The following is a 20,221-nucleotide window of genomic DNA, read 5'->3' on the forward strand; positions in this document are numbered from 1 at the left end:
AGGTACTGTGAAGCCCCATTTTTCTATAAATACCTTCCCCTCTCTCTCTCTCTCTCTCCCACCCTCGCTTGCTTGTGTGGATGGGGCCCTCTCAAAGGGCTGAGGAGTGACCCAGAAACTGTGCTGTAGCAGCCAGGGACACTGCTCTGATTATAGCGTTTGTGTTAACCTCAGTACTTGAGCACCAGTTACATAGATACAGCCTTCAGATATGGTCAAGGTTACATGCACCAAATACAACACTGTTAAGTCTAAGCTACGACAAACAGCTATGATGAATTTAGCTGTGAAATGCAAACACTAATACAACCTTAACAGGATGACTTATTGGGGTGTTGCATTTTACCTGGCAGGTGAATGCACTTTCAAAGCAGGTTGTATTCCCATGGTGAGGTGGTAAAAGGCATCCACACATTTCTAAAAACAAATGAAATGAAACGAAATATGACACAGTAGGTATCTCCTACATATTAATATAACAATAAATCAAAGGTGTTTATCGGACATAAAATACATAGCTACAACTAAAATAGACTATTTCCACTAAAAAACATTTGGTTACCAGCTGCCTGACAAGCAGACCTGTAAGGGAACAAGGATTATTACGCTGGAGAAAAGCAAAAGCATTTTTTGCTGGATTGATACACACATTAACTTAAACATCATTATTGTTTAAGTTATGACCAAGTTATGTTATCAACAATTAAGACAAGAAGGATATTGCAATAATAAAAATACAGTATGTAAAGACCCAATCAAATTAAAGGTAACAAAGATAAATTCAAGTCAGCTATGTGAAAAAATAGCATTTATTTGACACAAACTCTGAGTAAACTCAGCACATTTTGACCATCTGTCATGCTTAAAGATGTTTTGTGATTTACCAGCTCAAAACGTTTAATGAGAAATTTATTGTGTACTTCAATGGCCTCGGACCAGTAGGCACACATGCACAGTTTCAGGTCAGTCAATCTTTGAAGGGCATTATATTTAAGTATAGCTACAGAGTTTAAAAACTTGATTGCAGCTGATCTGGATATCAGAGAGAAGAAGTTAACACTGCAATGAAGTTGTTTGATTTTAGATTGTAAAAGAAAAATGGAAAATGAGGCGGCAATAACATGTTCGGGTCATACAAGCTAAAAAATAAATATGAATCTTTTCTGATTTTCAAATGAAGACTAAATTTATCTAGTTTGTTTTTTAAACTGTAACTTCAAAAGCTTAGTTAATTTTGCTTTATTTCAGTAAACCAATCAACACAAATCTAAATAAAACTACTCCTCATGCACACTTTAACACTTTAACAGAAAATGTCTTAAGTCTTAGAGTAAGTTTTCCAACTTACAAACACTTTGGCTTTTGTTTTGTCATTGATTCTCACACATGAAATTCATAAAAACTCTAAAGTATTTGGCTACAGAGGTACAGCCAAATCTGTTGCAGTCCATATTTAGTGTCCGCCTCCATCATACAATGACAGCCTGAATCTCCACCTCCTCTGGGGAGGTGATGACATATTCCTCCTGCTGCTGCACCATCTGTATTCCCTCCTCTATTACTTCCTCTGTGGTAACCATGGTAACTGTTCCATCTTCAGTCTCCACGGTGCCTGCCGTGGCGAGTAACGTGCCATCACTGATGGCCGATGCCAGTGTCATGGCCACCTGTTCTGTAAGGCTTTCGGGTGTAGCGATCGTGATGGTGTCACCGCAGTCGGAGATGGACGGGCCCTCTTCGTTCTCCACCACATTACGGACAATGATCTGGTGGCTGCCCGTGTTGCCAGCGCCCTGTGACTGGCTGACAATGCGTTGCACTACTTTCATGATGTGGTTCCCCATCTGGCAGTAAGAGGAGACAGGATACTTAAAACAAATCCAGCCATCTCTTTTAGATTCCTACATGTAACAGGAAACTTCACATGTTTACCAGCATGACTTTTTTGAAAACACAGATTCTCACATTCTACAACTACAACTGTTGAGTATAAAGATGATGTTTATGGTTGTATGTGTACTTCTGTACACTGACCTCGTTCTGGCTGTCTTGAATAAGTGTAACCTCTTCTTCCTGGACTTCATCCTCTGTTTGAGTCTAGAGAATAAGAGGAGCAAATGAAATGAACAATAACAAGCTAACAGTATACTGTACCCAACACTGACAGGCTACAAGAAATGATGACCAATGATAATGAAATGCCTTACTGTGCAAAACAAACCATTACTCAACTCCTAAGTTATTTTTGAAACTTAATTAAAGCATGCAGTCTAGTATGGAAGCAAACATTCAACTCGTTTCAATTCTAGTCTTGCTTTCATTCAGTTACTCTCAGACAGTATACAATGTGGACATGACTAAATGCTGAGTTTTCTCCCTCGGGATGCTTTGGCTGGCCAACATTCTCTGTTGTGTTGAGATCAGGTGACCGACTTGGCCAGTGAAAAATATCCAATTTCTTTCCCTTAAGAAGCTCTTGTAGCCTTTGCTGTTTGTTTCAGGTCAATATCCCTCTGCAATATGAAGCGGTGTCCTATCATCCTACCTATTATCATTCGATATCGCCATATGATTCAAATCACTCCTTCTATCAGATTAAAGATCCTTTTTACTCCTAAGTGAGATGTGAAGGTAGAACTCTTTATATAACTATAAATGTTTTAGCCACATACATAGAGCACTGTCATTATCATTGGTTTTTCATGTCTGTCAGAACATGGACAAAATGAATTGTACTGGCAGTGTTGTCAACATGACTTAAGTTAGTAATCTAGAAGTTATTTCACAATAATCATCTGTATCATTCTATCACACAGACCTAACAGATATGCAACAGCACATCAGCAGTTTTGGTTTGTGTTGTTTTGCCCAGCTGTGATGTAAGAAAGAAAACACACTTTGTGTTACACCTGCTCCCCTGTGGCTCTCACCTTGATGATATACTCCTGTGTGTCTGCCACTACTGAGGAGAACTCCACCAGGACAGCATGAGGGTCCTCTGAGATGATGGCTGCTGTAGTCAGACCATCCACGGATGCCTGCTCCTCCGTTACCACACCCAGCTGCTCAGTTGAATCGTCTTTATGACAGCCTCCTGTGGAAAATCAAACCAGTTTTTGTTATAAGGCCTGGTATTGTCACATGCTGGAACGATTGACTACTCAGGAGCTGACCTGAGGTGGTTTTGTTTAGATTTCTGTCACTGACACTGACCTTTAGCCCGCATGTGCCGATTGAGGGTGCCGTGCTCAGCAAAGCCTCGTCCACACTTTGGGCATTTAAAAGGCTTCTCCCCTGTGTGATGGCGGATATGTCGCACCAAAGAACCTTTTTCCCTGAAGCCTCTCATGCAGAACTGACACACATAGGGTTTCTCATCACCATGAGTCCGCTGATGCACCTGCAAGGCATTCTGAACAAGACACAGAGGCATATTAGAGATGTCCGGAAAATGGCTTTTATAGCTGTGACTAACTGGTCACTAAGGACAAGTTAAACCACTAAATACTACTATCTACAATCAGCACTTATAAAATACAGCCAAATCACCTTAGTTTTGTATCCTTTGTTGCATCTGGGACAGTGGTAGGGTCTTTCATCGGAGTGTGCTCTCATGTGTTCACGTACATGCCCAACAGTTTTGTACAGCTTGCCACACTCACCACACTTATATCTCCTCTCACTAACATGAACTTCCATGTGTTTCTTCAGCAGATAACCAGTCAGAAACTCCTTTTGGCAGAGTGTGCACTTAAAAGGCTTATAACCTGCAAAAAGAGATAATATTTATCTTGTTACTAAAACTACCACATTTTCCTTGTTTCAAGCTCCAACTTTTACAGGAGTTATCCAATATTAGGCATATAGTGATGCTGGGACTTACCCGAATGGCCCTTGACATGAAAACGGAAGTAGTTCAATCCTTTGAAGGAGCGGTTACAGTGTGGACAAGTATGCAATTTTGAGGAGGTCTGATCATCCACATCATCTGTTTCCTGCAAATTAAACAGAGAGGTCTGCATGAAAATTTATATTATGCACATCTGCAACACAGAATTAAGACTGAATGAGTTCCACTTAGGAAGCTTTAAAAAAAATAAAACATGCATAAATGAATCATTTCTAGATGATCAGTGAATGCATGTGCTGATCCCAGTGGCTTAGACTCTTACACCTACCTCTCCCTCCATCTCGACAAACTCTTCTTTAATCTGAATCTCTGTGATACCCTCGTCAATATCAGGACAGTCAGAATCCACTTTATGTATCTCCTCTGTTGCCTGCGAGGTCTCCTCCACCACTGATTCCACTGATTCCTCTGTTCCCAGTGCAATGCCAGAGTTGATGATGGCCTGACAGATGAGGTTGTTACCAGCTGCTGCTGCTGCAGCCAGGGCTTCTGCCTGAGACTGCTCTACCACCACCTGGACAGAGGGAGGGTAACAGAATAGAAATTAATAGGCACCAGATAGCAATGACCCTTCTATCTTTTTTTTATTGCAAAAATGATATCTTTAACCCTTCTCCACTTGCCTGTTGCTCTTGTGTTGTTCCATCTACCTCCATTGTGAAGTGAACCTGATGGAGGACCTCTTCGGAACCAGCCTCAACCACACTGACGACAGCAGTTTGAGCTTCCACCATTTCCTGGTCCTCTGGCTGCTGCTCCACAACCACCACCTCTTGTTGGCCAGCCAATGCAGCCTGATCAGCTTCAACTCCTGGACAATGCACACACTTCGTTATATATTCTAAACTGATTCCAAACACTTTCACTCACTTTCTTTCATAGAACAGATTGTGGAAGATTGTCAAGCACAGAGCTCCTAGATTAAACTGACCTTTCTGTACTCCATCTTTACTGACCAGGATCTCCTTGTACTGAACAAAGCGGATCTTTTCAGTGCAGGGAGTGAGTGCTTTAAGGTGTCTGGTGAGGGCACCTGACTCTCTGAAGGACTGGCCACATAGGTTACAGTGGTACGGCCTTTCATCTGCAAGAGAACAAGAGGAAATCAGAGTTATAAAAAGTTAAAATTTATCAGAAAAGAAGGAAACAGTTTCTATGATTACTCTCTGTACCAGTGTGACGACGATTATGGCGAATGAGGGAGCCTTTAGTACGAAAGGAAGTGCCACATAGGTCACATGAGAAGTTCTTTTGGTCACTGTGAGTTTTCATATGTGTTCTCAAGATGTTTGTCTGTTTGGTGAAAACAGAGCTTATTAGAGAGGCAACATTAGCAGCATAAATTAGAATTAATGCCCAGTCCTGCATCACCTATGAAAACAATTTTAAAAATTAGGATGTCTCACATGACTCATTTTAGATTCTCATGTAAGAAAATATACCATAATTTCCTAATGAAATACACAAACACATATATTAAACACACGACTTACTGTTTTAAATGTTTTTTCACAAAGTTGGCAAATGTAGCGTCCCTCCTGGTTGACTTTATAAACAAGCTTATCACTGTCAGCATTTTCAGATACTGATCCTTCAGTCACATCTGGCAGCTCAGTGACTTTATGGGTTGCAGTTTTCTTCCTGCGTCCACGACCTAGCTGACTACTGCTTTCATCTAGGCAGAATACAGGCAAAATGAAAAAAAAAGTGTCAATTAAAACACAAATGGACAAATTATTACACATCAAATACTTAGTAGATGACAAATATTGACCCACCATTAGTGGTTTTCACTGGTTCATCAGAAGTTGCACCTTTAGCTGTTTTCACCTCTGAAGAAGAACTGGCTGCAGCAACCTAGCAAAATGTAACATTAGAGATCAACATTTGGTCTGCCTGTTTTGTACATAGTTTTTAATGGATATAAACAAACAAATCACAGCTGTTACCTCCGTGTTGACATCCTGGCTGCTGGCCTCCCGTGCCTCCACACGTTTGCAGCTTTGATGCAGCTTGTGCTGAATGAAAGCTTCCAGCGTTGAGAACTCGGACTGACAGCGTCCACACTTGTGCACATCTTCATCTGATAACAGAGGGAGCCCCTTGTCAGAGTGAGATAACTTTGTAGAGTATGTGTGTAGCAGGCCACAAGATAGCTGACTCACGTTTTACTTGCTCACTGGCTGGACACAAACTAGCTCACGTTGCTAATGCTAGCTACTGTTAGCTGCTAGCAACATCTCATGATGGAGGAAGTTAGCTAGGCCCAAACGCAATACATGATAAACATTTCAGACTTGTGCTAGCTGGTAATAGGACTAACCTTCATCTCCCAGTGTGGTGTGGATGGTGATCGTCTGATTGCCGTTCGTCGTTTGCTCCCTCTCTGTTTCTGCCGTATGATTACTTTCTGCATTCATGTCGTTCGAAGTCTCCGTCTCTGTCGCAACGCTGCTACAGGAGGGAAAACATGGCGGATTTACGACCCCGTAGTCATAACAACAAAAGGGCATCTGCGTCTGTCTGTCATCGACAGAGATAATAAATAAAAAAAAGTCCATCAGACTATTTCAATTTAGAACTGTTTTCTCAATAATATATTTTCAATAAACAATAAGAACTAGCCTATAGTAAAATATTTAAAGAAAATAACACCTTATCGACCTATACACTTTAAGAAATTCAGGTCATACCTGTTCACTGAATCTTGGTCTCTGATCCATATACTAAGCTTATCTTTTATTTGTCTTAACTTTTTACTACTTAGATTTTTCATTAGGCCCACTAAAAAGTATGATTCTATTTAAAACCACCAGTTTATTACTTCTTTATTATGTGTCATTTGAACAATTTTAAAAAAAGGTGATGGTTGGTTGTTCTACTTGTGAGATGTGCCGTGATAATATTTTGAAAATTTCTGACGAGATTATTTATTTATCAGTATTTTTTTGTTGAAGAAAAACATATAAGAAATGCGTTGATCTAATTTTGTCCACATATTATATATGCAATATGTTTACATATACTAATACTAACAAACTATAACACTCAATAATAATAGCAATAATAACATACACTCATTGCCCATTTTATTAGGTACACATGTAAAATAAAATTCAATCCAATCTGTAGAAGAGATTAATTAATTCTAAATATTTACGACACAAAAGTAAACAGACACTTTACGGCAGTAAACATGGCTTCTCATTTCAGCGGAGTGCTACAGTTGACAGATCTCGATGATTTTATAACCCCTTCTCAGGTACTGAAATAATTATGGCATATGTGTTTTATATATATAGATACATATATATTTGTTCCAGAAGAACATAATAACGCCAATGATTCATTCGCATGTAATAGCAGCGAACCGTTAAAAGCGTAACTAAGTGGCTAACGATAGCATGCTTACAGTTAGCTGTTGTCGTCCTTGCGTGAGCGATAGAAACCAAAAAAGTCGCGCAACACAGCATCTCTTGACAAGATCTTACCACAAAAGCTGCTAACTATTTGGTGTAACTTTTACCAATCGCAAGGTTTAAAACCCGCTACTGTTAATACCATAAGACTGTGCTTTAACATTTGCTGTTAGCTTATCTCTACTGTTAGCAATGACGTAACTGCGATGAACAACTTGATATAGCTCACACAGATTCTGCAGTATTATGTGCATAGACATATTGTTCAATGTGTCTGGATGAATGTTCTTATTTACTAAGCTTCTAGCTTTTTTAAGCAACTGCAGAATCTAACTTGGACTATGTAAAACGTTTAAATTGGTTTTAATTTACGTTTAAATGGCTCATTTGTTTTACACACCTTGTGTCTGTGGTTTGCAGGAATGTGTGAAACCTGTCAAGGTAGAGAAGAAACAAGGTAAATCTGTGGCCAAAATTCAAATAGAAGATGATGGCAGTTACGTCCAAGTGAACCAGGTGTATATCAAGGTTTAATCAAAATCTATGTTTGAATTATTAAAAGCTTTGCACTACAGTTGGCTTTGAATTAATTATCCTTGTGGTTGTAGGATGGTGGGAAAAAGAAGCTGGAGAAAGCAAAGATTACTTTAAATGACTGTTTGGCCTGCAGCGGTTGTATTACCTCAGCTGAAAGTGTTCTCATCACGCAGCAGAGTCATGAGGAGCTTTTCAAAGTGCTCCGCAATAACAAGGTAGAGCTGGATGCATGTCTTTAAATACTTGCTTTTGCTTTTAGTGCAAGTGGACATTGTATTCACCTATGCATCATATGAACTCCCACCACAGGCCAGCATCACAGAGCGTAAAGTTGTGGTGGTGTCCGTATCACCACAGTCTAGAGCCTCTCTTGCAGCACACTACAACCTCAGCAGTAGTGAGGCAGGCAGGAGGCTTACCTCTTTTTTCAAAAGTCTCGGTAAGTGTGATGACTCTTCTGTTTTGTTGACAGGTTGATTTAGGCAGGCACAATCATTCCTGAAGATTATTATTTTTTATCATGGCAGGGGTCCATCATGTGTTTGATACAAGTTTTAGTCGGACCTTCAGCCTACTGGAAAGCCAGAGAGAGTTTGTCAAACGTTTCCAGAGGAAAGACCAAGACAAGAAGGCCCTGCCCATGCTGACATCTGCCTGTCCAGGTAAACCATGAAAAGCCTGTGTGTGTAATTATACTAACATAATAAATCTCTCCAATGTGTTCCACATTCCACAGCTCATGGATTAGTGTAATATAAAAGTAAAATAAAATAATTAAAAAAAAAAAAACATTAACTTTTTTCAGTGTTTGTTGAAATTTCATAATGGTATGTTTTGTTTAGGTTGGATCTGCTATGCAGAGAAGACCCATGGGGAGTTCATTCTTCCACACATTAGTAGCACTCGTTCCCCCCAGCAGATGATGGGTTCTCTAGTTAAAGGCTATTTTGCAGAACAGCAGGTAAAGTTTGTATTGCTTGAAAGGGTTTGAATTGGAAATACAGTATATATATTTTTGCATCAATGCAAATGGGAAATAAGGGAAAACAGTGACTGTGCCTGACTGTTATGAATGTATGATGTCTATGGCTATGAAAAAGGCAGAATAATGAGTAACGCCTGGCATGTGTGCTATGTGTGTTGTCAGGGCCTGAGTCCACAGCAGATCTATCACGTAGCAGTAATGCCCTGCTTTGACAAGAAACTTGAGGCATCGAGGTCAGATTTCTATCTCACCGAAGCCGAGACCCGAGAAGTGGACTGTGTCATCACCTCTGGTACAGTGATTTCTCTACTGTTAACGTTGCTTTTGTATGAATGTTGAGTACATCTATTTAATATATTTTATACTTTTCACTGTCTTATTAGGAGAGGTCCAGAAAATGCTGGAGGAGGAAAATGTTTCGCTTAATGATTTAGACCCTGCAGCCCTAGATACAATGTACGTTGTGTGCCATGTTGCTTTCTTCTTGAAACCTTCACTTTGGAATATCACCAAGCAAATCTCAGAAAAAGGAAACTTCTAATAGTTTGGGAATTTAATTAGATAATCTTATCTTATCTAAATCAATAAATATATACAATACCATAACATTTTATTTTGACCCAGGTTCAGCAGTGTTTGTGGTGATGAGTTCCTGAGTCATGCTGGCAGTGGTTCAGGGGGATACCTCCATCATGTCTTCACATATGCTGCAAAGCAACTGTTTGGAGAGGAGGTGAAAGAGTTTACGTACAAGACCATGAAGTGAGTGTGTCTCATCTGCTTAAAGACATTGAAATGATTTGAGGTAGTTTATGTTTCTTAATCAATCATGATATAACTCATCTTAATTCATAGAAGTTTACTCATCTGAGAATATTACTTTTAGATAATGCTTAATTATACTGTAGAATTTTCAAACATATGTTCAATTTGATTGCACCAACTTGATTGTCTTATACCCCATGTGTATTAGATTTCAGACTAACCTGGTTTTCTTAACCTAACCCCTGCACGGATAACAGGAATAAAGACTTCCAAGAGGTGACTCTAGAAAAAGATGGTGTAGCCGTGTTGTGCTTTGCTTCCACATATGGCTTCCGAAACATCCAAAACCTTGTGCAGAAACTGAAGAGAGGGAAGTCGCCTTACCACTTTGTTGAAGTTATGGCCTGTCCTTCAGGTAAGGGGGAGAAATGTACAAGTCATTTGTTAAATTCTATTCAGGTGTGGTTCAAATTGAATACTGTCATAGTTGCAATGAAAAACTATTTATAAACTGCAGTAATAAATGTATCACTATAAAGTATAGCTAGCAAGTTCCAGTGCTCTCTTTGATTGTTTGCAAGTAAAGAAATACCATGCATATTTCACCTTTCTTCTTGTCAATAGGTTGTCTAAATGGTGGTGGACAGGTGAAGCCTGTAACTGGCCAGAACCAAAAGGACCTTCTTCAGAAGGTTGAGGAGCTCTACAAATCAGAGCGCCCCATATCGCCAGAAGAGGACATCCATGTGGCAGAGCTGTATCAGTCCTGGCTCGACAGTGTAGGAGAAGAAAGAGCCAAAGAGCTGCTGCACACACAGTACCATGCTGTGGAGAAGATGACCAATGGGCTCACCATGAAATGGTGATTAATGGTTTGGGCCAGGAGGATTTTTACAGAATTCTATTGTTTTTTTTAATTCAGAAGACACTGAACCATCCAAATATATGACAGTTTCTGTCAGGAGCAGTTTATGCCAGAAACCACTTTTGTCTTCGTCCAAACATTGTGTGCCTTGGCCATAGATAACTGATACAATACAGAAGCATTAAATTATGTGTATTAGTCCTTACAACACTGATCGTCCTTTCAAATATATACTTGGAAATAATTCATTTGTGGGGCAACTGCTAGACCTCAGAAATGTGTGCTGGAAGTAAAGTTAAATATAATACTTGTTTATTTAGTCTGTGATTATATATATATATTTACACATTGAGAAATAATAAACAACTTATTTAATTTCGGTCATTTGCGTTGTATCTTTTTTAAATTTAAAAGTCCACAGAACATTAGATTCAAGCTGATATGTTTTTATTGGCTTATTTTATAAGCTCTCATAAAGTAGCAGCTGATTTTCATAATTATGTAAACTGCATTCTTTCTTTCACGGTACAGTTTACAGCAGGTCAGATACATGCTGCTTACAAGGTGCTCTGTAAATGACAGACAAATTCACATTAATTGTATTTCATAGAAGATGATTACTGTAGTTATTAACTGCAAAAGTAAACGAGAGTGACTGGAAAATATATCTACAGTATGTTTATAACAGAAGTTAGTCAGCAGGTTAAATGTGAAAGCAATGAAAAAGTAGAAGTTATAGTACATTTCTGCATAACAGACTGTGAGACCAGTCCATAAATCAATTTACTTTGTAGAAATATTTAAAGTTAGCAGCTTTACACTCGCCTTTGTGCAGACATTGCTAATTACAGAAACACTCCACATGCCCCTTTGAGAGCCAACCAAGCACGAAGCCATATAACATAAGATATATAACATAATAATGTAACATTATAATATAATATAACATCATTATATTATATATAATAATATAACATCATTATATTATATAAATTAATATAAGATTGGTCCAATGTAGCATAAAAGCAATAAACGCCAAACTCTACAGTCTCGTGTCGTGTGCTGCTCTATGTTGTTCAAACTATTCCTCGTGTTCAGAGATCTGAAACTGGATCTCAAGGTCTGAGAAGCCCCCATTCCAGAGCCAACATGGCATGAGGAGGAAGTCTCTCCTTGGGCTTCTTAAATTTGTCTTTTTCCTTCCGCAGGACCCTCAGCACCTCAATCGGGTCTGTCTTCCCAGTGAACTTTTGTACGCCTTCCTCCCTAAAGTGAAGGAAATTTAGATTTATTACAAATTGACACTTTTATTCAACAAATTATTATTTATTTATATATTTATTTATTTGGATTCCCTTTATCTAGTTTTAGTAAACCAGTCTAAACATAATAAAGGCTGTTTTTCCTTATCTGACTGGCTCCTTCAATAGATTGGCTAAGTCAAATTTTACTGAACTTTGCTGGTCCTCAATTGTTGACAGGATGACTGGAGTAATATGTCTAGTTGTCCTAGCTTTTTATTTTCCTCATAGAAAAGCATATAAATATTCTAACTTACGAGAGGCGAAGAAAAGGGTTGTACTCAAACTCTTCCATTAGGGTAGATGGCACCGTGGGTTTGTCATCATCATCTCTTGCCTGGAGACACAAACACTGTGAGGAACCTCAATAAAATATTTCTTTGTAATGTATTTAAAGTATATTTTTTAAGAAAGAACCAGTGAGCTTGAGATGAAGAGTCCCTGACAGATACACTGTGGTTGTGTAAGTATTAACAGCACATATTACCACTGTCTATGAGCAGTTCTCATTTTATTGCTCACCCGGGCCCAGCTCAACATCTCTTTAACCTTCTCGTTCTCTGGCTCCACCAGCATAGCAAACTTCAGGTTCTTAATGGTGTACTCATGTCCACAGAACACCTTCTACACATGAACAAAGCAGAATTTACAACAGTCTTAGCAGGACTGCGATCAGTCCCTTTGTTCAGAGTTAAACATGTGAGGGCTGCACACAACCACGACAACTATATTTTATTTCTACTAACCGTGTCTTGAGGTAGGGATCCCAGCACCTGGGTAAGATTGTGGTACATCTGTTCTGCCGTACCCTCAAGAAACCGCCCACATCCACCAATAAAAAGTGTATCCCCTAACAAGCAAATTAAAAAATGCAACAGTGAAATGTTACAGATGGAAGTAGTCACAGTCTCTGGTGTTAAACCCAACAAGAACAACAAACAGGTCAAGATTCATACCTCTAGTCACTTGAAATGATGTTATGTATTTAACAAATTTGCCTAAGAACACATCAGGCACCACATAAAGTGTCTGAGCATTATATATGGAGAAATGTACGTCTCAGATTTTAACTGGTTCATCCACTTTTATGTTTAACAACCTGTGAACACGGCAGGGGCGTCAGTGCACTCATCCTCCCAAACAAAGTAGCACATGTGACCAGAGGTATGGCAGGGAGTAAACAGGCACCTCACATTGATGGAGTTAAACTGCAAATGGAGAAAGATAACGTGCTTCAAACACTGGTAAACAGAAATTTATCAGAATCATAACTGGAGCATTGTCCAGGTAACGTTATTTTACTTGTGTTGTTGGTACCTTGAGTTCCTGAGCATTGGTGACTTTATCTGTCAGACCGCCGATCCGATCATCTCCTCCATACACCTTCAACCCAGGAACCTCCTTCAGCAGATTCTCATTCCCCCGAGCGTGGTCCCTGAAGATTTGTAGAAACAGATCATTAGCAGCGCCTTGTTTGGGTATTTCTGATAAAACTCGTCTTGTACCCCAAACACTGTTCTTACCAGTGATGGTGTGTGGTGAGAACAGCCGTCAGAGACAAGCCCTCTCTCTTCACTATTTCTAACAACTGTCAAGAAAAACATCAGGTGTTTAATAATAAGCAATACTATCGATAATCGATTAATCATTTGTGATACGAAAATAACAAACTCAGGCAATTTCAAGGCAATACCTCAATTTTAAAAAATTTGCAGCCAATGTCTAATTTCCTCTGGAAACATTTTAAGCAATATGTGTCATTATTATTTTATTTAAAATGTCTGTTTGGTTACAGTAGTGCCTCATAATTCTTTATAAATAGCATTTTTCAATTTTCTTCGTTTGCAGCTGCAATAAAAAATGCAAAAACTGTTTGATGGCTGCTTATCCTTCATTAATCTGAGGAAAACACAGAGAAAAGGTTACTAATCAACCTAATCCATCATATGCTGTAAATAATGCAGTGTTTCATACCTTTCTCTACTGTTTTCAGGCTACTTGCATGAATACAGGTTGAGTCTGTGTCTCACCCTGTGTGGTACAGCAGGATCCACAGCTATGGCCAGTTTACTCTGCTCCTCTATCACCAGGTACATGTAGTTGTCTTCCAGGATGGAGATCACCTTTACCTTCATGGCACCCTTCACACGCATGCGTGTGCGCGACACCTTAGGAGAGAGGTTACATTAGGCCGTATTTGTATTATTAATAAGATAATTATCCAGCTCTCATGTGCACCATCTGTAAGCTCTGTCACTGATACTGTTTAAATCATGGGTTAGCTAGTAAAACCTGCTAATGCTAACTGCACCAGCCTGCAAACTATCTCTCTCTAGTGTTTAGTCACACTTTCTGCAGCATTAACATCCGAATCAAACTATCTACAAGTCGATTAAAGGACAAAAAGACAAACCTCAGTTTGACTGATTCCGAGCAGGACGTTTCCACTTGTTCAGCTGAAGTGCTAATAAAATTATTATTTAACATTTCTGCATTCAGAGTAGGAAGTTATCGCGACATCAGCCGACATGTCAAATCCAAGACATTTAAATCGAGCCGGAAACATTCAACGAGCTGTTTTCATCAGTGAATCATGATGAAACATTAGTCAGATTGTTATAAATATGGAAATGTATACGTTTATAAAATATTCAGTTGAATTTATAGTCAATACTGAATTATGAATCAGTATTTTCATTAAATTAATTTTCGTTATAGATCTGTGGTCAGAATAAAACAGTTAAACTAACTTAATACAAACACTGTTATGTTTATATGAGAATCATTTTCTTGCTTCTATTTATCAACTTTATCAAAGCAGGCATGTATTTACTGTAAGTACAAGTCTTCAGAGGAAAATGTCTGGCTTTGACTACATTTTTGATACTTGTAGTTACTAGTTACACAAATGTTTTATATGAAATCTAATGTGTTCATGACATGATCATGTTATAAAATGTGATGGATTTATATAGACCTAATTACCCTGTAGTAAATACAATTGGTAAAAGGCTTTTGCACCCATGGTGCCATGTATGGCATCACCTACACAGGTGTTTACCTCATTTGCGTAATGATGATTATGCAGGTGTGTACACTGTGATTGACTGATTGTGAGGTTTTAGCTTTGTCATTCTTAAATTTGCTTATCTGATGTAATCAAAGTGGCCTTCAGTGGTGCCATTCTGCATTAAAGGTACTTTTGACTCTTAAAGTACCCATTGAATGCAAGATTTTTATTTCTACCAACTTACAATAAATGTATCATATCATGCACTATTCTTTGTAAGATTGTATATTACATGAAAAGAAGCATTGGATGTATCAAACATTTAATGCTGACAAACCAGTGGGCAATAATGTGCAAGCAAACATGCAAAGTATAATCAATTTTCTGAGTCAAAATAAAACAATGTTACAAAGCTTTGCAGACAAAGAAATGATTTTATGAATTTACAGATTTTCTTACACATATTTCTACATTTGTTATTCAGTGGCTCCCAGTCTTGTTGGTGTAGGTGTCAAATTTAAACACTGGGTAGAATAGCAGTCTATACATCAATATATCACATAAAACTAAATAGATTCTATAACTCCAAATTTACAGATTAACAAACCTATTTGTCATTTAAAGCATTAAATTAATGGCCATATATTCCTTAAAACTGTAACACCAACATCAGCCAAACAAATCAAATACAACTAAAACAAAGACAGACACGTTTACAGCCACATTATGGCTCAACATAGTGATTAAAATTTTCTGCCTTGACTGACAATGAATTAAATTTTATTTTAAATGGGTTGAAGATGATTCGTAGATAGTTTAGTTGACTATGGACAGCTTGCAGTGTTGTAAGCGTGAGTGAACACGGCATCACTCCTTGGGCACCCGGAAACCATCCTTCTCTTTCCGGAGGCTTCTCATTGTTTCGATCGGATTTGTCTGCTTAACGTGATCTTGAACAGACTTCTCTCTAAATTAAATGTCAAACAAGTTTAAGTAAGCGAGGCAGCACTTATAATCAGTTCTAAACAAATGAATCGGTCTGTAATACAGTAGTTACATACTTTACTCTCATAAAGGGGTTAAATGTGAATTCATCTGCCAAAGTGGATGGAATCGTGGGTTCTCCATTGCTGCATTTCTCCTACAGAAATAAAAATGCATAGTTGAAAGGTTTTATTTTCAGTGGTTGATTATCTAATTGAGGCAATGGCTGCTCAGATCTGAGAGGTCAAATAAATACCTTTGCCCATGCTAATTTCTTTAGAATTACTTCATTGTCTGGTTCCACATGACGAGCAAATTTCAGATTGCTGACAGTGTATTCATGACCACAGTAAACACGCTGAAACACACACACACTATGGTTAGACATTCTTAAGGTGTTAATCACTAAAAACTTATGCAAAATATTGCATTTTCAAAACCTCAAAATCATAAATGCATCTTACATTAACTGATAAAGAGTTACAGATTCTGTCCATCTTATAAACATCAACATTAACATTTAGCTCTTATCTCAAATGTTGTGTCAAAGACAAAGATTCATGTATATTGTGCTATACTGTATTAAGACTTCCTTTATACCTTTTAAACTGACATTACACTACGACGACTATAGATATTTACTGTTTCAGGAGGCAGGCGTCCCAGAATTTCTATCAAGGCTTTGTACATCTGCTCTGCTGTACCCTCGAAGAATTTACCACAACCTGCCACAAACAGCGTGTCCCCTGCATGGGAATAAATGAATTGACCTTAGGGTATTGGGCAACAACAGGTCACACAGGACTGATTTGTTTCTGCATCAATACAGACTGATCAGGCTTGACAGGTTAAATGTTTTGTCAGACACTAGATTGTCTCCAGTATCATGTGGTGATTATCTGTGCAGCTCATCTGACCTACAGGGTTAATTTAATTATACCTGTGAAAACAGCTGGTGGCTCAGTGCTGTTTTCTTTTGTCACATAGTAGCAGATGTGACCAGTTGTGTGACATGGTGTAAACAGACATTTGACATTTAGTGATCCAAGCTGAAAAAGAATGAAACCAGAGAAAAGAGAAGACATCAGTCAATTGGATCTTAGAGTGCATTTGGATTATATGATTCATGACTTGGTCTTACTTTGAAATTGTGGGAATGGGAAACTTTCTTTGTCAGAGCATCAACTCTGTCATCCCCTCCGTAGACCTTCAGCCCTGGCATTATCTTCACCATCTTTTCATTTCCACTAGCATGGTCCCTGTAGAGAAAAAAATTATCAGTAAGTCATTACAACTTATACGAGAAGGTTGTTCAGCACGCTTTATTTATTTATGCCCTAGAACGCTAGCTATTATTATTGTATGCATATTGTTGTAGACAGGGTAAACTTGTTTGGTAAAATTTAACATGTTGCCTACCAATGATGATGAGTGGTCAGAATTGTTGTGAGTTTTACGCCATGTTTTCTTACAGCCTCCACAACCTGATGAAGAAACAAAAGTTCACGACTGAAGTAGTGCTTATATGTAATGTTGATTAATTTATCTTTAAACAATTATTCGCTGACAGTTTTGATAAACAATATTGTTCAAGTAAACATTAGAGCTGCCCATGTGATAGGCAAAAACTCAATTCAATATAATTAAATTAAATGTTAATTGTATAGAGAGATGTTACCTCAAGATACTTTAAAGAATACAGAATATTACAATATATAATATTATAATACCAATGTATTATTTAAAAAAGTGTTAATATAACATAGCCAACATAATATAGTGAGAAAAGTATTTATTATCAGAAGTCCTCTTGCCAGAGTGTCTAAAGATGTTTGATTACTGATGAAAGATTACTGATTATCTATTGGCAAACCAAATAAAAATAGTGTATTTCTGTGACCACAAACTTTATACTGCAGTGTGCATTTAAACTGCATTTTGATGTTTGTAGAGGTTGGTTAAGTTATTGTTGTGAAATTTAAAAAAAAGTAGTCTTGAGCACAGTATATTTTATGACAATAACATACTTCAAACACTGTTATAGAAAATTTTTTAGAAGAAAAGTACAATACTCAATTTTGACATTATGAAGTTGGATACGATAAAAAAAGTACTGTGATGAATAACATAGCACATGCACAGACCTTAATTGGCTCCACAGGGTCAACAATGGCTGCTTCTTTCGTGTCTGCATCAATCAGGAGGTACATGTAGTTGTCACTGAGCGCTGGGACAAGTTCAACCCTCATATTTGCTTGTTCCACCAGAGAAGTTTTCCTCACTGCGCTGTGAAGGAGAGCAGCTGCTTGGGCCTGGACTTCCACAGGTGCTGCGTAAGAGGACAAGTCAATATTTGACAGATGCCTATGTCTGACTGAAATGAGGACACTCTCTGTTAGTCTTTGTCAACTCTCTGTATTCGTAGAGAAACTGTACTTACTGCGACACCTGACACACTGGTTAACGTTGAACGTTAGCTAACACATGAATGTGCACATTGATTAGCTTTCTTTTTTTTTTATCACCTAACTAGCTGAATATGGCTGTCACTGAGAAGATTATGTAACAGAGTAGAGACGTCTGCTCGGAAGGGCCATCTGTGTTTGCTCTGGCAGCTCTCTACTCAAGACGCGACAAAAGATAAACATGATACCAGCCCCTAAATGTTAATGTACACAAGCTAACATGCTAAACGCCTGTGTGCTAATGTTGAAAAGTCGTGTGGACGTACCAAATCTTAAAGCAGTCGCAGCTCCTATTAGAGTGCAGGCACTCCCTACTAGTGACTTGAATAGCATAACAACAATATGTAACGTTATGGCCTAATCATGTTCGTATAAACCACAAAAGTTTAGTTCTGCTTCATTCCGCCTCCGCCCCCTCTTCAGTCCCAACCTCCAGGCTCCACCAATCAAGTCTGGGGGAGTTGATCGTGATTAATTAGGCACACGTGAATAATACAAGTATGAATAAGATACAAGTAGGGAATATGTGAGGTATGTTATTGTACCTTTTCGCTATGTTTAATTACCATAAACACGGATTTTGTAACACGTTTTTATTTTTGCGTTGGTTGTTTGTCCCTTCAGGCTCGCCGTAGGTAAATAATCTGCCTGTACGGAAGCTGAGTGTAGGTCAAAGTTTAGTAAAGGAGGTGCTGACAGCTTCGAGGGAGGCAGAAACCTTTTCTCTTAGTCACAATGACAACGCGAAATATATCTCGGTTTTGGGAATGGGGAAGGAAGATTATTTGTGTTGGGAGGAACTATGCGGACCACGCCAAAGAGCTGAAGAACGCGATTCCCACAGAGCCCGTCCTGTTCTTGAAGCCTCCATCTGCATATGTCAAAGAGGGCTCCCCCATCCTGGTTCCTCTGTACACCAGCAACTTGCACCATGAAGTCGAGTTAGGGGTGGTGATCGGTAAAGGGGGCACAGCCATCGCACAGTCCTCGGCTATGGAGCACGTTGCAGGTTACGCACTGTGCTTGGACATGACAGCTCGAGACATCCAGGACGAGTGCAAGTCCAAGGGTCTGCCCTGGACCCTTGCCAAAGCTTTCAACACCTCCTGTCCTGTCAGTGAGTTCATCCCCAGAGAGCGCATCCCCGACCCGAGTAACATCAAGCTTTGGCTAAAGGTGAATGACCAGCTGAGACAGAGCGGCTCCACCTCTCAGATGATGTTTTCCATCCCCTATCTAATCAGCTACATCAGCGACTTCATCACCCTGGAGGAGGGGGATCTCATCCTGACAGGGACCCCTAAAGGAGTCTCCGCCGTGCAGGAGCATGACGAGCTGCAGGCTGGGATCGAAGACGTTGTCACAATGAGCTTCAGAGTGCAAAGACAAGAGCAGTAGTGAAAACAAAAGACACTAATGAAGCCAAAGAAACATGTGGCATGAGAGGAGAGTGATTTTACATTTAAGTTTTAATTTATTTCTTTTAACAATCGGTCAAAAATCTGTGTGCATCAACAGATGGCAGTGTTGTGCCATCAAATCCATACTGCCTTGTACTTTCTGAGAAGAAAGTTGTAGAAACTGTTTTATTACATCAGTTTATCTCAGGATTTGCTGTAATTACTGAATCAGGGATATTAAAGTAATTCATTACATGTTGTCAGTGTCTTTGTTTAGGTCACCAGCTGAGATCACCTGCTGAAGTTAGATGGGAATCACTTTGTGTATTATAGAGTATTTTGTATTAATAATTTGGATTAGCTAATTTTAGCTTTCAAGTAAATGTTGAGTAGTATTAACATAAAGGCTTGAGTACAAATGTATACAGTATATATATTTATATACTACAGTTGATTACTGCTAAGACAAAATAAATGACTCATGATTTCAGTGACTGTAACATCTCACAGGTTAGCACCATCAGCAATATCCTAAATTTTAACATTGATGTACAATAAACATGATAATATGAGGACCAAG

The 20,221-nt window shown here is 38.6% G+C and overlaps 5 protein-coding genes across 6 annotated transcripts; 2 read left to right on the plus strand and 3 right to left on the minus strand.

Moving 5' to 3' along the window:
- Window positions 1-791: 791 nt before the first annotated feature.
- Window positions 792-6,360, minus strand: e4f1 (E4F transcription factor 1). Its single transcript, XM_026362787.1, has 14 exons — window positions 6,234-6,360; window positions 5,860-5,993; window positions 5,689-5,767; window positions 5,404-5,585; window positions 5,083-5,203; window positions 4,842-4,994; window positions 4,534-4,721; window positions 4,179-4,424; window positions 3,884-3,995; window positions 3,550-3,767; window positions 3,214-3,412; window positions 2,931-3,094; window positions 2,035-2,097; window positions 792-1,844 (listed from the first exon to the last, which is right to left on the minus strand). Exons 1-14 carry the CDS (start codon window positions 6,328-6,330, stop codon window positions 1,470-1,472), a joined length of 2,331 nt encoding a protein of 776 aa, XP_026218572.1. The 5' UTR covers window positions 6,331-6,360; the 3' UTR covers window positions 792-1,469.
- Window positions 6,361-7,072: 712 nt separating this feature from the next.
- On the plus strand, window positions 7,073-10,860 carry narfl (nuclear prelamin A recognition factor-like). The gene is made up of 11 exons (XM_026360520.1): window positions 7,073-7,172; window positions 7,750-7,845; window positions 7,938-8,081; window positions 8,176-8,305; window positions 8,394-8,528; window positions 8,709-8,827; window positions 9,014-9,143; window positions 9,235-9,307; window positions 9,476-9,613; window positions 9,874-10,031; window positions 10,241-10,860. Exons 1-11 carry the CDS (start codon window positions 7,107-7,109, stop codon window positions 10,480-10,482), a joined length of 1,431 nt encoding a protein of 476 aa, XP_026216305.1. The 5' UTR covers window positions 7,073-7,106; the 3' UTR covers window positions 10,483-10,860.
- Window positions 10,861-10,926: 66 nt separating this feature from the next.
- Window positions 10,927-14,311, minus strand: hagh (hydroxyacylglutathione hydrolase). The gene is made up of 9 exons (XM_026360534.1): window positions 14,196-14,311; window positions 13,813-13,950; window positions 13,306-13,370; window positions 13,100-13,217; window positions 12,882-12,990; window positions 12,529-12,632; window positions 12,305-12,406; window positions 12,040-12,119; window positions 10,927-11,747 (listed from the first exon to the last, which is right to left on the minus strand). The coding sequence occupies exons 2-9, from the start codon at window positions 13,933-13,935 to the stop codon at window positions 11,597-11,599; spliced, it is 852 nt and encodes a 283-aa protein (XP_026216319.1). The 5' UTR covers window positions 13,936-13,950; window positions 14,196-14,311; the 3' UTR covers window positions 10,927-11,596.
- Window positions 14,312-15,097: 786 nt separating this feature from the next.
- LOC113163648 (hydroxyacylglutathione hydrolase, mitochondrial-like) lies at window positions 15,098-18,669 on the minus strand. Of its 2 annotated transcripts, none has more exons than XM_026362435.1 (9): window positions 18,508-18,669; window positions 17,921-18,105; window positions 17,196-17,260; window positions 16,918-17,035; window positions 16,717-16,825; window positions 16,419-16,522; window positions 16,033-16,134; window positions 15,854-15,933; window positions 15,098-15,759 (listed from the first exon to the last, which is right to left on the minus strand). In XM_026362435.1, exons 1-9 carry the CDS (start codon window positions 18,572-18,574, stop codon window positions 15,660-15,662), a joined length of 930 nt encoding a protein of 309 aa, XP_026218220.1. In that variant the 5' UTR covers window positions 18,575-18,669; the 3' UTR covers window positions 15,098-15,659. The 2 variants fall into 2 exon arrangements, with proteins under 2 accessions (XP_026218220.1, XP_026218228.1); XM_026362443.1 differs by lacking the exon at window positions 18,508-18,669 and adding an exon at window positions 18,217-18,418.
- A 133-nt stretch (window positions 18,670-18,802) lies between these two features.
- On the plus strand, window positions 18,803-19,896 carry fahd1 (fumarylacetoacetate hydrolase domain containing 1). Its single transcript, XM_026366598.1, has one exon. The coding sequence runs from the start codon at window positions 18,977-18,979 to the stop codon at window positions 19,637-19,639; it is 663 nt and encodes a 220-aa protein (XP_026222383.1). The 5' UTR covers window positions 18,803-18,976; the 3' UTR covers window positions 19,640-19,896.
- The last annotated feature ends 325 nt before the right edge of the window (window positions 19,897-20,221 follow it).

This window comes from Anabas testudineus, chromosome 8, assembly GCF_900324465.2.
Source record: "Anabas testudineus chromosome 8, fAnaTes1.2, whole genome shotgun sequence".
Taxonomy (NCBI): domain Eukaryota; kingdom Metazoa; phylum Chordata; class Actinopteri; order Anabantiformes; family Anabantidae; genus Anabas; species Anabas testudineus.

Bases quoted from the DNA above. Each gene is read 5' to 3' on its own strand.
- fahd1 (XM_026366598.1), top strand. From the start codon at position 18,977: ATGACAACGCGAAATATATCTCGGTTTTGGGAATGGGGAAGGAAGATT.
- narfl (XM_026360520.1), top strand. From the start codon at position 7,107: ATGGCTTCTCATTTCAGCGGAGTGCTACAGTTGACAGATCTCGATGAT. The intron at 7,846-7,937 runs GTGTATATCAAG...TTGTGGTTGTAG, and splicing joins GTTACGTCCAAGTGAACCAG to GATGGTGGGAAAAAGAAGCT. The intron at 8,082-8,175 runs GTAGAGCTGGAT...CTCCCACCACAG, and splicing joins AAGTGCTCCGCAATAACAAG to GCCAGCATCACAGAGCGTAA.
- LOC113163648 (XM_026362435.1), bottom strand. From the start codon at position 18,574: ATGCTATTCAAGTCACTAGTAGGGAGTGCCTGCACTCTAATAGGAGCT. The intron at 17,036-17,195 runs GTAGGCAACATG...TTTTCTCTACAG, and splicing joins CTGACCACTCATCATCATTG to GGACCATGCTAGTGGAAATG. The intron at 16,826-16,917 runs GTAAGACCAAGT...ATTCTTTTTCAG, and splicing joins CCCATTCCCACAATTTCAAA to CTTGGATCACTAAATGTCAA.
- e4f1 (XM_026362787.1), bottom strand. From the start codon at position 6,330: ATGAATGCAGAAAGTAATCATACGGCAGAAACAGAGAGGGAGCAAACG. The intron at 3,095-3,213 runs GTCAGTGTCAGT...GATTTTCCACAG, and splicing joins TCGGCACATGCGGGCTAAAG to GAGGCTGTCATAAAGACGAT. The intron at 1,845-2,034 runs GTCAGTGTACAG...TCTTACTGCCAG, and splicing joins TTCAAGACAGCCAGAACGAG to ATGGGGAACCACATCATGAA.
- hagh (XM_026360534.1), bottom strand. From the start codon at position 13,935: ATGCGTGTGAAGGGTGCCATGAAGGTAAAGGTGATCTCCATCCTGGAA. The intron at 12,407-12,528 runs GTTAGTAGAAAT...GTTCATGTGTAG, and splicing joins GATCCCTACCTCAAGACACG to AAGGTGTTCTGTGGACATGA. The intron at 11,748-12,039 runs GTAAGTTAGAAT...CCTTCACTTTAG, and splicing joins AACCCTTTTCTTCGCCTCTC to GGAGGAAGGCGTACAAAAGT.